Below are 16,324 nucleotides of genomic sequence, written 5' to 3' on the forward strand. Positions count from 1 at the left end.
TCTTCATCCTTTACTTTTCTTATCTATTTCGCACTTGCCAACAATTCCAGGCCAAGCCCCGGGAAGGGTGGCTCGCAACCCCTGGGAAAAGATGGGTCACAAGCCCCGGGAAGGGTGGCTCACAAGCCCCAGAAAGGGTGGCTCACAAGCCCCGGGAAGGGTGGCTCACAAGCCAAGGGAAGGGTGGCTCACAAGCCAAGGGAAGGGTGGCTCACAAGCCAAGGGAAGGGTGGCTCACAAGCCCTGGGAAGGGTGGCTCACAAGCCCAGGGAAAAGATGTCTCACAAGCCCCAGGAAGGGTGGCTCACATGCCCTGGGAAGGATGGCTCACAAGCCATAGGAAGGATGGCTCACAAGCCCTGGGAAGGATGGCTCACAAGCCCAGGGAAGGGTGGCTCACAAGCCACGGGAAGGGTGGCTCACAAGCCCAGGGAAGGGTGGCTCACAAGCCCCGGGAAGGGTGGCTCACAAGCCCGGGGAAGGGTGGCTCACAAGCCGCGGGAAGGGTGGCTCACAAGCCCAGGGAAGGGTGGCTCACAAGCCCTGGGAAGGGTGGCTCACAAGCCCTGGGAAGGGTGGCTCACAAGCCTCGGGAAGGGTGGCTCACAAGCCACGGGAAGGGTGGCTCGCAAGCCCTGGGAAGGGTGGCTCACAAGCCCTGGGAAGGGTGGCTCACAAGCTCCAGGAAGGGTGGCTCACAAGCCCTGGGAAAAGATGGCTCACACGCCCCGGGAAGGGTTGAGCAGATGAAAAAATAGATGGACAGCCGCACTCCAGGAAGTCTTTATGGGAAAAGACGTGCTCTTTATTTTAAAAGGAAAAAATGCACAGCATACAACAGCATACAGTGGGATGAACAGCTGACGCGTTTCGCATTAACAATTAATGCTTAGTCATAGCTACTATGACTACTATAGCTACTATGACTACCATAGCTACCGGGAAGGGTGGCTCACAAGCCCCGGATTGGGTAGCTCAAAAGCCCCGGGAAGGGTGTCTCACAAGCCCTGGAAAAGATGGCTCACACGCCCCGGGAAGGGTGGCTCACAAGCCCCAGGAAGGGTGGCTCACAAGCCTCAGGAAGGATGGCTCACAAGCCCTGGGAAGGGTGTCTTGCAAGCCCTGGGAAGGATGGCTCGCAAGCCCCAGAAAAGATGGCTCACAAGCCCTGGGAAGGGTGGCTCACAAGCCCTGGGAAAAGATGTCTCACAAGGCCCAGGAAAGGTGGTTTACAAGCCCTGGGAAAAGATGGCTCACAAGCCCCGGGAAGGATGGCTCACAAGCCCCAGGAAGGGTGTCTCGCAAGCCCCAAAAAAGATGGCTCACAAGCCCCGGGAAGGTTGGGTCACAAGCCCCGGGAAGGTTGTCTCACAATCCCCAGGAAGGGTGGCTCACATGCCCTGGGAAGGGTGGCTCACAAGCCCCAGGAGGGGGGGCTCGCATGCCCTGGGAAGGGTGGCTCACATGCCCCAGAAAACATGGTTCACAACCCACGGGAAGGGTGGCTCACAAGCCGTGGGAAGGGTAGCTCACAAGCCGTGGGAAGGGTGGCTCACAAGCCCCGGGAAGGGTGGCTCACAAGACCCGGGAAGGGTGGCTCACAAGACCCGGGAAGGGTGGCTCACAAGACCCGGGAAGGGTGGCTCACAAGACCCGGGAAGGGTGGCTCACAAGACCCGGGAAGGGTGGCTCACAAGCCCTGGGAAGGGTGGTTCACAAGCCGTGGGAAGGGTGGCTCACAAGCCCCGGGAAGGGTGGCTCACAAGCCCCGGGAAGGGTGGCTCACAAGCCCCGGGAAGGGTGGCTCACAAGCCCCGGGAAGGGTGGCTCACAAGCCTTGGGAAGGGTGGCTCACAAGCTCCAGGAAGGGTGGCTCACAAGCCCTGGGAAGGGTGGCTCACAAGCCCAATCTCTACATGCCACCTGGAAGGGGCCAAAATATTGTCCACAAAATGTCCAAACTCTGACCATTTTTTTGACAAATTCTGATCCTTACCGGAAGAGAATTGTAAAATCTGGAATTTTTGGCAAGAACGCAAAATCATGACCATTACATGGAGCTCAGGTGGATCAAACACAGTAACAGCAGAAGTCTATAGGGCCGACATAGATGGGTTTTGTATATAAACGCTGTGCTATTAAAATGCATGCATTTAAAATGAAAGCACATTTGCTTTGCCCAGACTGCAAATCGAATTTAAGAAGAAATGATGTGAAGCGGATCAAAAGGTGACCAAAGAACAGTCAACCACACTACACAATTACACAACATTTACCCAGCCGTCACACAAATTCTGACCATGTTTTGCTTAATAGAACAATTTCCTATGATCATCAGCTCCATCCAGTGGCCACAATGTGATATTTTTCCTGAAATACCTCATACAGGAAAATACTGCATTATGGCCACTAGATGGAGCTGACGATCGTGGGAAATTCAGGCATTAACCACTACCCGACGGCCGTACGACTTTATACGGCCGCGGGGTGGTTCTCAATCTCTAACAGGCCGTAAAAAGACAGCCTGCGCGCGCATCCAGCTGAGATGCCGATGCGAGTGCCTGGCGGCCGTGATGTCCGCAAGGCACTCGGGATCGGCGGCTACAGGGACAAGACGTGGAGCTCTGAGTGTGTAAACACAGAGCTCCACGTCCTGTCAGGGGAGAGAGGAGACCGATCTGTGTCCCTTGTATATAGGTACATAGATCGGTCACCTCCCCCAGTCACCCACCCTCCACCTACAGTTAGAACACAATTTAGGGTACACATTTAACCCCTTCCTCACCCCCTAGTGTTAACCCCTTCAATGCCAGTCACATTTATACAGTAATTAGTGCATTTTTATAGCACTGATCGCTGTATAAATGTGAATGGCGCCAAAAATGTGTCAAAAGTGTCCGATGTGTCCGCCATAATGTCGCAGTCACGAAAAAAATGCTGATCGCCGCCATTAGTAGTAAAAAAAAATTATAAAAAATAATAATAATTCTGTCCCCTATTTTGTAAGCGCAATAACTTTTGCGCAAACCAGACGCTTCTTGCGATTTTTTTTATTTTTTTCCTCCAAAAATATGTAAAAGAATACGTATCGCCTAGACTGAGAAAAAAAAAGTTTAAAAAAAAAAATTGGGCTATTTATTATAGCAACAAGTAAAAAATATTGTTTTTTTTTTCAAAATTGTCGCTCTATTTTTGTTTATAGCGCAAAAAATAAAAATCGCAGAGGTGATCAAATACCACCAAAAGAAAGCTCTATTTGTGGGAAAAAAAGGACGTCAATTTTGTTTGGGAGCCACGTCACACGACCGCGCAATTGTCAGTTAAAGTGACGCAGTGCCACAAGCTGAAATTTCACCTGGTCAGGAGGGGGTATATGTGCCCAGTAAAGAAGTGGTTAAAGTGACACTAATAGCTAGATTCAGAGGGCCAGATTCAGATAGATTAGCGGATCTTTAGATCCGCGTAATCTATCTGATTTACGATCCGCCGGTCCAATTTAGCGAGGCTAGTGCATGATTCACCAAGCACTTACCTCGAAAATTGCACCGTCGGATCGTAACTCCCCCGGCGGAATTCAAATTCCGCGGCTTGGGGGAGTGTACAATTTAAATCAGGCGCGTTCCTGCGCCGATTTAACTGCGCATGCGTCGCCGGCGAAATTTGCCAGTGCGCATGCTCCAAATGACGTCGCTAGGACGTCAATGTTTTCGGCGGCTAAGTAAATTCCGGCCATCCGTATTCCTGATCGACTTACGCAAACAACGTAAAAATTTGAATCTCGCCGCGGGAACGACGGCCATACTTAACATTAGCTACCCCTCATATAGCAGGGGTAACTATCCGCCAGAAAAAGCCACGGGCGGGCGTTTGGTCTTGAATTGGCGGTTCTCCTCATTTGCATATCCGACGCGTAGAAAACTGCGACGACACCTAGCGGCCGGCGGTAGATTGCAGCCTAAGATCCGACTGGTGTAAGTCACTTACACCTGTTGGATCTAAGGGAGATCTATGCGGAACTGATTCTTATGAATCAGTCGCATAGATCCGACCGGCTGGACTCAGAGATCCGCCGTCGTATCCCCTTGATGAATCTGCCCCAGAGAGATTTAGGCGGGCGTAGCGTATCTCGGATACACTACGCCGCCATAAGTTAGAGCAGCAGGTCCTGTATTTACAAAGAAGTTGCGCTCTAACTTACGGCGGCGTAGTGTAACTGGGCCGGCGTAAGCCCGCCTAATTCAAATGTGGAATATGTGGGCGTGTTGTATGTAAACCCATTGTGACCCCACGTAAATGACGTTTTTTACTAACGACGCATGCGCCGTCCGTGGACGCATCCCAGTGCGCATGCTCCAAATTACGCCACAAAGACTTATTGGTTTCGACGTGAACGTAACTTCCGCCCAGCCCCATTCACGAACGACTTACGCAAATGACGTAAAACGTGAAAAATTTGACGCCTGTCCCGACGTCCATACTTAACATTGGCTGCGCCATCTTTTTGGTGGTTTATCTTTACGCCTGAAAACGCCTTACGTAAACGACGTATCTTTACTGCGACGGCCGGGCGTACGTTCGTGAATAGGCGTATCTTGCTGATTTACATATTCTAGACGTAAATCAGCGTACACGCCCCTAGCAGCCAGCGTAAATAGACAGCTAAGATACGATGGTGTAGGAGACTTACGCCGGTCGTATCTTAGCAATATTTAAGCGTATCTCGGTTTGAGAATACGCTTAAATATACGACGGCGGGGATTCGGACTTACGACGGCTTATCTACTTATACGCCCGTCGTAAGTCTACCTGAATCTAGCCCTAAAGGTTCACTTTAAAAAAAAATAAAAAAATAAACATGTTGGGCTAGATTCATGTATCTGGGCGCATCTTTGTGCGGGCGTAGCGTATCCTATTTACGCTACGCCGCCGCAATTTAGACAGGCAAGTCTAAATTCCATAAGTTGCGGCAGCTTAGCGTAAATAGGCCGGCGTAAAGCCCGCGTAATTCAAAGTAGGCTGGTAGGGCGCGTGTTGTATGGAAATGAATCGTGACCCCACGTAAATGACGCGCCTAACGAACGGGCGCATGCTCAGTATCATGTTGAATTTTCTCCCTAAGTTACGCCGGCTCAATGCTTAGTCGACGTAAACGTAACCTACGCCCATCCCCATTCACGTACGACTTACGCAAACGACGTAAAATACGACGCTGTTCCGACGTCCATACCTTAACATGACTTACCCCTGCTTTATGAGGGGTAAAGTTACGCCGGTCGTAAGCCTTGCGGAAACAGTGGGGCAGATTCAGATAGAGAAAGGACGGTGTATCTCCTGATACGCCGTCTTATCTCTGAGTTCCGTCGGTCGGATCTACGCGCCTGATTCATAGAATCAGGTTCCGCATAAATCTCCCTTAGATCCGACAGGTGTAAGTGACTTACACCATCGGATCTTAGGCTGCAATCTCCCGCTGGCCGCTAGGTGGCGCTTCCGTTTGTATAGGCGAGTAATATGCAAATGAGGAGATCCGCCGATTCAGAAACGAACGCCTGGTGCTTTTTTTTTACGTCGTTTGCGTTCGGCATTTTCCGGCGGATAGTTACCCCTTCTATATGCAGCATATCCTATGTTAAGTATGGCCGTCGTTCCCGCGCCAAGTTTTGAATTTTTTACATTGTTTGCGTAAGTCGTCTGCGAATACGGATGGACGTAATTTACGTACACGTCGAAACCAATGATGTCCTAGCGACGTCATTTGGAGCAATGCACGCTGGGAAATGTAGCCGGCGTCGCATGCGCAGTACGATCGGCGCGGGGACGCGCCTGATTTAAATTGTAAACTCCCCCTAGCCGCGGAATTTGAATTCCGCCGGGGGATTTACGATCCGCAGGCGCAACTTTAGCGGCAAGTGCTTTCTGAATACAGCACTTGCCTCAAAAACTTGCGCTGGCGGATCGTAAATAAGATAGATTACGCGGATCTACAGATCCGCTGATCTATCTGAATCTACCCCAGTGTATTTGAATACGCCGGGCGTAAGTACGTTCGTGAATCGGCGTATCTAGCTCATTTGTATATTCAACGCGGAAATATACGGAAGCGCCCCTAGCGGACAGCGTAAATATGCACCTAAAATACGACGGCGTAAGAGATTTACGTCAGTCGTATCTTAGACAAATTCTGGCGTATCTGATTCTTTGAATCAGATGCCGAGATACGACGCCTCACATTCGGACTTACGACGGCGTATCTGGAGATACGCCGTCGTAAATCCTTTCTGAATCTGACCCGTTTTACTTACCTCCACTGTGCAGTTCGTTTTGTACGGATCCTCCTCTTCTAAAGTCCCACGGCAGCTCTCGTGGCTCCTCCCCATAATAGATAACCCCCTCTGGGAAGCTATTGCTATCTCTCTCTCTCTCTCTCTCTCCTTCTCTCTCCTTCTCTCTCTCTCTCTCTCTCTCTCTCTCTCTCTCTCTCTCTCTCTCTCTCTCTCTCTCGGGGGGGGGGGGGTTACCTTGTGGGCGCGCTCCCGTATCATACACTTTTTTTTATTCTGCACTGACTGGGGTAGATTCAGGTAGCTACGCTATAAGTTACGGCGGCGCAGCGTATTGTATTTATGCTACGCCTCCGCAACTTACAGGAGCAAGTGCAGTATTCACAAAGCACTTTCTCCGTAAGTCACGGCGGCGTAGCGTAAATGGGGCCGGCGTAAGGGCGCGTAATTCAAATGGGGAAGGGGGGGCGTGTTTTATGGTAATATTTGATGACCTGACGTGATTGACAAACGGCGCATGCGCCGTCCGTGTACATATCCCAGTGTGCATTGCTTCCAAGTACGGCGTAACGACGTATTGGTTTCGACGTGAACGTAAATTACGTCCAGCCCTATTCGCGAACGACTTACGCAAACAAAGTAAATAATTCAAATTTCGAAGCGGGAACGACGTCCATACTTAACATTGGCTGCGCCTGCTAATAGCAGGAGCAACGTTACGCCGAAAAAGCCTTAACGCAAACGACATAAAAAACGAACGCCGGGCGCACGTACGTTTGTGAATCGGCGTATCTAGGAAATTAGCATATTCTACGCCAACAACAACGGAAGCGCGCCTAGCGGCCAAAGTTATATTGCACACAATTCTACGCCGCCGCAATCAAGTTACGTCGGTGGAGGAAGCCTATTTTTTCAGCGTAACTGCCTTTGTGAATCGGCGTAATGCTACGCGGGCGCGGAATTCAAATTACGGCGGCGTATCTGGAGATACGCCGCCGCAAAAGGTATGTGAATCTACCCCACAGTCTTTGAAATTGCCCAGGCCCCTGTTCAAATCCAATCCGGGGACATAACCGGGGACAGATTTGGTCGGGGGACAGTGTCCTCAATCCGGAGACTGTCCCCGTAAACCGGGGATGTCTGGTCCCCCTAATGTAGGGGATGTCCTCCTTCCTATTATGAGGGAACTGAAGGCCATTCACCATGACTTCATTTTCCCGGCAGGACCTCTTTTTGTTCAGCTGATCTCCTCTCTCGTTTCCATGGAAGGATATGAAGCACGACTGCCAACTCATCCATTAAATTAGCGCCGTATCTACGCGTTTTACACGTTCCTTAGATAATGATATTCTGTCGGTGCTTCGCACACCTCTCAGTTTAATCAGAACTTGTTTATTTCATATGTGTCATCAATAAAAAGGAGGATTTGGCAACCGTCCAATCTGCTGAACCTCCCTACATGCGAGGGACGGCATGAAAATCCACCCTCAGTCTTATTACCAAAGTGCAAATATAAATCTGTGCGCCCGATGTATATTCATGAGATCTTCTTGTCTCACATGAAGGATGGATGACTTCAAAAATCTATCCAACCCTTAACCACTTCAATACCGGGCACCTACGCCCCCTTCCTGCCCAGGACAGCTTTCAGCGCTGTCGCACTTTGAATGACAATTGCGCGGTCATGCAACGCTGTACCCAAACTACATTTTTTATCATTTTTTGCCCAAAAAAATAAAAAATTATTTTGGTGGTATTTGATCACCTCTGCGGTTTTTTATTTTTTGCTAAACAAACTAAAAAAGTTTTCGTTTCTGTCATAAAATTTTGTTTTCCCATTCAATGATGGGCACGGATGAGTTGGCACTGATGGATGCTAATGAGGAGGCACTGATATGTAGAATTGATGGGCACTGATAGGCAGCACTAATATGCAGCACTGATGGACACTGATGAGTTGGCACTGATATGTAGAATTGATGGGCACCAATAGGCGGCACTGGTGGACACTGATGAGTTGGCACTGATAAAGTGGCACTGATAAGGAGGCACTGATATGTAGAATTGATGGGCACCAATAGGCGGCACTGATATGCAGTACTGATGGACACTTGTGAGTTGGGACTGATAAAGTGGCACTGATAAGGGGGCACTAATATGTAGAATTGATGGGCACCAATAGGTGGCACTGATATGCAGCCTGATGGGCACTGATAGGCGGCACTGATGGGCACTGACAGGTGGCACTGATAGGCGGTACTGATTGGCACTGACAGGTGGCACTGATGGGCAGCACTGATGATGAGGTACTGATAAGTACTGGCAGGTGTTACTGCTGGGCAGTGATTGGCACTGTGGTGGGCACTGGCAGAATGTAATGTTTGTACATTGCTGGGCACTGGTTGGCAGGTGATTGGTACATCTGAGGGGGCTGTGCTGATAATCAATGTAGTGATTATCAGCACAAATCAAACCCCCCCGCCCCCCCCCCCCCCCCCCGACAGAGAGAGCTGCCGATCGGCTCTCCCTGTCAGCGAAATCCGAGGAATGACGTTTACCGGCACTTCCTGGTTCACGCGATAATCAGCTGTGATAGGTCACAGCTGGGAGTTCCCAGGTTTGTACACCTGATGTGCCCATTATGAGGAGTTCCCATCATCCCTGTGCTGAGTTCCCGGGTCTGTACATCCGCTGTGCCCATTATGAGGGGTTCCCACCATCCCTGTGCTGAGTTCCCGGGTCTCTACACCCGCTGTGCCCATTATGAGGGGATCCCACCATCCCTGTATGGAGTTCCTGGGTCTGTACACCCGCTGTGCCCATTATGAGGGGTTAATTTTGTTTATTGAAAAAATCTTACAAACAACAACGTATATACAATAAAACAAAATAATTGAATATGACTATACAAAACAGAAACAAACACAAGAACATAATAAATAATAAACCAAATTGCGCACAACATAATCCCTACGGGATAGCCAGACTAAAGAGCATCACCATGCATGTCACCTTTTATATAAAGTGAGTGGGAACTGCCATTAAGGTGGCTGAGGCTGTTTCTCAGCCTGGCTACTCCCTCTCCCTGGAGAACCAGCGCGCTTCGTTGCACCCTGGCACTCTTCATCCATAGAGGATGCAGAACTGAACGAGTCCCATTCATAGTCATCCTCAGACAGTACCGTAAATTTATTCGCCAAAGGCAAAACCTCAGGACTTAAGGTAACTGTACCTCCTTTTTTCCCCTTCTTTTTGCCTCTCCTCCTTTTATCCTCCAACCACTCCATATCATCCTTGGACAACCCGGAGTCAGCAGCCTCCCCACACCCTTCACCCCCCTCCCCCCCATACTCCCTTCCCTTATCTACCCCCAGGCCAGCCTCTTCACCATCCTCCCCACTCCTCTGCACCCCACGATCCTTAACAGGAACCCTGCAGCATCGAGGGAGGGTGACTGGCACCGCACCTGATGCACCAGCACCTCTTGCTGCCTCTGCAATTTTAGAAGACACAGAAGGATTGGACACATTCTCTGCAACTGACACCTTACTTACAGACTGGGAAGACACTGACACATTGGGAATTGGCACAGTCTGGGGCACCACGGACACATTGGGAATTGGCACAGTCTGGGGCACCACGGACACATTGGGAATTGGCACAGTCTGGGGCACCACGGACACATTGGGAATTGGCACAGACTCAGATGGACTCACAGGCCCTCCAGCTGTTGAGCTCCGAGCATCCTCCATGTCCAGGCGGAAGAACTCCCTCATGAGCTCAGGCCTATTGTGCACTGCCTCAGGACACTGGCTATAAGGATGTCCCACCGCATTGCACAGATTGCACCTTATGAGGTTACAATCCTTAGCCAGATGTCCTATACCCTGGCACAGAGAGCACTTCATCACTGGACAGGAGGACGCAAGGTGACTCTTGTCTCCACACTTATTGCAGAGCTTTGGCTGGCCCGGATAGAAGATGGTCAGCCTGTCCCTCCCCAGGAAAGCTGAGGACGGCAGATGCTGGACGACATGGTCAATGACTTTTAGTTTCAACTGAACAGACCATCCCCCTGTCCATATTCCCCGGTCATCCAGAATCTTCTTTAGGGGGCCCAGGACGTCTCCATACCTCCTCAGCCATATACATAGATCCCCCGGTGGTATGGACTCATTACGGACCAGAATCGTGACCACTTTAATGAGTGGCTGGCGGGAGACAAGTTTGGGCATGAGCCCCTTCCAGTCCGGCAGGCCCCTACACACGTGTTCATATTTCTCCCAAAAAATGTCCAAAGACTCCAGACGGAGAAAGGACAAATCATACTCATAGGAACCTGCCGGACTGATCAGGGCGAAGATATCTGCGGGCGTGAACCCCATCTGCAGAATCTTATCCACCACCGCCCTCCTATGTGGGGGGATTCCACCGCCTTCCCACCTCAGCTGCACAACATTCCTCCTTTTAAACAGGGAGGAAGACAACCCATTCCCATGCTCCTTCCCTGCTTGTTCCCCCTTCCCAGATCCTGCAGCAGCAACACCAGCATAGGATTTCCTTCCACCCCCAGTACTTGCAGTCCTGTCCTTAGACACATTCACACCTGCCGGCAAAGCGTCTGATTCAGCTGGGATTGTATTAGCAGAGGCAGGACCCACCCCCTCCCCCCGCTCTGTACACACAGCTCCAGTCCTGTCCAATGCAGACTTCTGCTGAGTTGTGGCACCACTGCCCCCAGCATCACCTCTATCATTCGCAGGTACAGCCGCTGTGCCTGGTCCAGGCAAAGTCACTGTATTGTCCATGGACCTCTCCGCAGACTGGCAGTTTTTATCAGGTGTATGCTGTACATTGTCTATGGGCTGACTGCCTGCAGCACTATAACTCTCAGCAAGCTTATTGTCAATAATAAAGTTCCCACCACCATCTTGCACACACACTGTACCTGCTTGCTGGGTTGTTACCTGTGCGACTTTATGGCTGGGATCAGAGCTTCCCTCAGCTGCTGCAGACTCCATGGTGGATCTTGCTCTCTCCACAGGACTAGAAACGGCATCCATCTTGACATCACCATCCGGGGAAGCCGCACCTGGAGGGGATTCCAACTTGGTTATGAAATCCAGCATGGCAGGACCGTCACCCTCCTGAGATGTGCCACATTGCTGGGGTGTGAAGGGGGCAGAGGGCTCAGCGAATGTCAGAGGTGCCTGCATCTCCTCGCTGGCTTCCCCATCCTCCATGCATGAAGCGGCTCCTCTTCTCATGCGATTAAATCGCTCCTCATTCTTATATATTTTTTTAAATATTCCGCTCTTCTCCTTCAGAGAATACAGCAAATCATTCTGTTTCCTCACAGCTTGTTCCAGGTCCTTCAGCTCAGGCCTCAGAGCCGGTCTTTTCTTACTGTATACTTTAGCACAGATCTGTTTTTTCTTTCTGAACTCGGCCATCAAAACCATCAATTTCTCCTCCTCCTTCTCAATCCGCTTCAACTTACTGACAGTCCTCTGTCTGAAGGCTGACAGGGTCTCATCTTTCCTTTGGGTAGGCCCAGAATCTTCCACAGGCCTATCCAGGGGGGCCCCGCCCGGCTCCTCCCCAGGATCCAGCATCCCTCCTGGGGAAGAGAAGTCACTCCAGCCCCTGGTCTCTGGAGCACAGGAGCAAAGGAACCAGCAACCACACCCTTCACTGACAAGGAGTGGAATGGCAGTTTCCCACCATCCCTGTGCTGAGTTCCCGGGTCTGTACACCTGATGTGCCCATTATGAGGGGGTTCCCATCATCCCTGTGCTGAGTTCCCGGGTCTGTACACTATGATGTCTTCTCCACTACTCAAACAACTCAACCCTTCCGCCTAATTGCCTTAAATACTACCCGGGAAAACCGGATTGAAAGGCATATCAGGCTCCCTAGCAACGTACTGAAGGAGCTCTCCCATAAAAGGGGGCTTACACCCTGTTACATTCCCTTTTGATTGGGGATTGTGGAGAGGCAGATATATTCAATCCCATCCAAAATTTGAGCATTTGCCCACATAAAGCTCCCACCTTTATTTATCTTCTATTATAGATGACAGTGATCTCATTGATACTTCATGTATGGGTGAAGATTGGAAGAAATTATGCACCGTCTCTGCCGACGTATTTCGCCTCTTTATATCACAACTGATCTTCATTCCTGGAAATCCTGAAAGGAAGATTTATACATTCTACTTTCCTCCTTGTAGTTGTCTGGGGACGTCCCTCTGGCAAAGCGAGAAGAAATAACTTTGATATAACATTCTACATGCAAATTGATGTCGACGATTATGACTTATAGGGGGGGCACCCAAGGGATACGTGTACAACCCCCCATATATAGGATACAATCTATGAGGATATACAGGGGGGGGGGGATAATGATTGTCTCCCCTGTAGATTGTGTGTTACAAAGAAATGGAGGGTCTGTAATTTTAATCATAGGTGTATATTAAATGATAGAGACAAAAAATCCAGAAAAAACACAATACAAATGTTACAAATTGAGTTGCAGTTCAGTGAGTAAAATAAGTATTTGATCCCCGACCAACCAACAAGAATTCTCCCCCCACAGACTGGCTACAGGGGGCGCTCATGTGGTACACAGATCAGTCCTGTCAATGTAAGAAGGTTCTCCTAATGACAACTCGTTATGTGTATAAAAGACACCCGTCCACAGAATCTCTTCCATTCAAACCTCGCCATCATGGGCAAGACCAATGAGACCCCTACCCTGTGGACTTTTAGATACCCCCAGAGTCCCCACAGATCACACCTTCAGATCCCCCCACAGATCACACCCCAGATTCCCCCCACAGATCACACCCCCAGATCCCCCCCACATATCACACCCCCAGATCCCCCCCACAGATCACACCCCCAGACCCCCCCGCAGATCACACCCCCAGACCCCCCCGCAGATCACACCCCCAGACCCCCCACAGATCACACCCCCAGATCCCCCACAGATCCCACCCCCAGATCCCACCCCCAGATCACACTCCCCGATCATATCCCCAGATCCCCCCACAGATCACACCTTCAGATCCCCCTACAGATCACACCCCCAGATCCCCCCCACATATCACACCCCCAGATCCCCCCACAGATCACACGCCCAGATCCCCCCCACAGATCACACCCCAGATCCCCCCCACAGATCACACCCCCAGATCCCCCCACAGATCACACCCCCAGATCCCCCCCACAGATCACACCCCCAGATTCCCCCCACAGATTGCACCCCTAGATCCCCCACAGATCACACCCCTAGATCCCCCCACAGATCACACCCCCAGATCCCCCACAGATCACACCCCCAGATCCCCCCACAGATCACACCTTCAGATCCCCCCACAGATCACAGCCCCAGATCCCCCCACAGATCACACCACCAGATACCCCCACCCTGACCACACCCCCAGATCCCCCCACGGATCACACTCCCAGATCCCCCACAGATCACACCCCCAGATCCCCCCCACAGATCACACCTTCAGATTCCCCCACAGATCACACCGCCAGATCCCCCCCACAGATCACACCCCCAGATCCCCCACAGATCACACCACCAGATACCCCCACCCTGACCACACCCCCAGATTCCCCCAGATCCCACCAGATTCCTCCACTCTGATCAAACCCTTTAGATACCCCCACCCTGATCACACCACCCAGATACCCCCACCCTGATCACACCCCAAGGTCCCCCCAGATCACACCCCCAGGTCCCCCCAGATCACACCCCCAGATCCCCCCCACAGATCACACCTTCAGATTCCCCCACAGATCACACCGCCAGATCCCCCCCACAGATCACACCCCCAGATCCCCCTACAGATCACACCACCAGATACCCCCACCCTGACCACACCCCCAGATTCCCCCAGATCCCACCAGATTCCTCCACTCTGATCAAACCCTTCAGATACCCCCACCCTGATCACACCCCAAGGTCCCCCCAGATCACACCCCCAGGTCCCCCCAGATCACACCCCCAGATCCCCCAACAGATCACACCATCAGATACTCCCACCCTGACCCCACCCCCAGATTCCTCCTCTCTGATCAAACCCCTCAGATATGTAGCTAGAACAGTCAATGTGAAAGGTGTACCCATACCTCCCAACTGTCCCTGATTTCGAGGGCCTGTCCCTGATTCTGAGAAATGTCCCTCTTTCTCCTCATTTGTCCCTCATTTTGATCTGATCCATATAGTTGTATATAAAAAAGCCGATATAAAGGAATAGTAGTGGCAAAAAAATGCCCTTGTGGATTTAATGAACCTTTATTTTTTTTGGTTAATTCTCCTTTAAGGGGGTGTGGCAGAGGGGCGTGTCTTATGCCTACATACATTTGCTAGCAGGTGTCCCTCATTCCGATCTCAAAATGTTGGGAGGTGTGGTGTACCTAGCTGCCAAATAATGATGTCATAGTTCGTAGGAACTTCGGGCCAGATCCACAGAGCGAGTACGCCGGTGTATCTACTGATACGGCGGCGTACTTTCAAATTTCCTGCGCCGTTTCTTTAGTTTGAATCCTCAAACCAAGATACGACGGCATCTGGGTTTGATCCGACAGGCGTACGGCTTCGTAGGTGCAATACTTTGGCATCCGCTGGGTGGAGTTTGCGTCGTTTTACCACGTCGGGTATGCAAATTAGCTATTTCCGACGATCCACGAACGTACGCACGGCCGTCGCATTCTCTTACGTCGCCTCTAGTCGGCTTTTTCCGGCGTATAGTTAAAGCTGCTTTTTTTGCGGCGTATAGTTAGATTTGCCATGTTAAGTATGGGCGTCGTTCCCGCGTCAAAATTTTAATTTTTTCTTTTTTTTTGCGTAAGTCGTCTGTGAATCGGGATGGACGTCTAAGTTTAAAAAATGACGTCCTTGCGACGTCATTTTGCGCAATGCACGGCGGGAAATTTAGAAACGGAGCATGCGCAGTTCATTCGGCGCGGGGACGCGCTTCATTTAAATGAATCACGCCCCCTAATCGCCGATTTGAATTCCGCCTTTTTGAATTTGAAAAAAAAAAAGTAAGTTACGGCGGCGTAGCGTATCTTAGATACGCTGCGCCGGTGCCGATCGATGTGGATCTGGCCCTCCATGTTTATGGATGTAGTCATGAAATGTCTTCTGTATTAGAAACAGGTCCTCTTTGATCCCTATCACTGTGATATGCTCCTCCCTTTCCTCCTCCTGATGACTCTCTTGTCTCCTCCTTGCTCTCTCTGATCTTCCAGGTTCCTCTAGCAGTCTGCAGACCCTCTCTGGTCAGATCCAATCACGGGCTCCCCGGGCTCTCGCTGTCGTCAAAGAGGAAGACGAGATGGTCCTTCAAGGGAATCAATGACCCCGCCTCTTCTTCTCTTCCCAGATCCCTCTCTCTTCTTCTCTTCCCAGATCCCTCTCTCTTTTTCAATCTTTTATTTCTACTGTTCGTAACATTATTATTATTTTATTGGTGCCAAATCTCTTACTTTTTTTTTTTTAAATGATATTTGTTTCAAATCGAATGAATATTGATGTAAATTCCAAACCTATATTTGTATGTCTGGTTCACGTATAAAGATCTGGATGGTGATTTGAAAAATAAAATTTCGCGCCTTTTTATTTTTGAAGCCAAGGAAAACCATTTTAACATATATGTATCTGCATGAACTTAACCACTTCAGCCCCGGACCATTTGGCGGGCCAAAGACCGGGCCACTTTTTTGCGATTCGGCACTGCGTCGCTTTACCTGACAATTGCGCGGTCACGCGACGTGGCCCCCAAACATCGTTTTTTCCCCACAAATAGAGCTTTCTTTCGGTGGTATTTGATCACATCTGTGGTTTTTATTTTTTGCGCTATAAACAAAAATAGAGCGACAATTTAAAAAAAAAAGCAATATTTTTTACTTTTTGCTGTAATAAATATCCCCAAAATATATATATAAAAAAAAAATTCTTCAGTTTAGGCCGATACGTATTCTTCTACATATTTTTGGTAAAAAAATCGCAATAAGCGTTTATTT

The 16,324-nt window shown here is 50.1% G+C and overlaps 1 protein-coding gene across 1 annotated transcript in view; it reads left to right on the forward strand.

Moving 5' to 3' along the window:
- The window catches only part of TMIE (transmembrane inner ear), a 112,825-nt gene extending 96,923 nt beyond the window's left edge, over positions 1-15,902 (forward strand). The window contains exon 4 of the mRNA XM_040355212.1: positions 15,551-15,902. Within this exon, the coding sequence (XP_040211146.1) occupies positions 15,551-15,660 (110 nt within the window). The 3' untranslated portion in view covers positions 15,661-15,902. The remainder of the gene's footprint in view (positions 1-15,550) is intronic.
- The last annotated feature ends 422 nt before the right edge of the window (positions 15,903-16,324 follow it).

The sequence above is a fragment of the Rana temporaria genome, chromosome 5, assembly GCF_905171775.1.
Source record: "Rana temporaria chromosome 5, aRanTem1.1, whole genome shotgun sequence".
Lineage (NCBI taxonomy): Eukaryota > Metazoa > Chordata > Amphibia > Anura > Ranidae > Rana > Rana temporaria.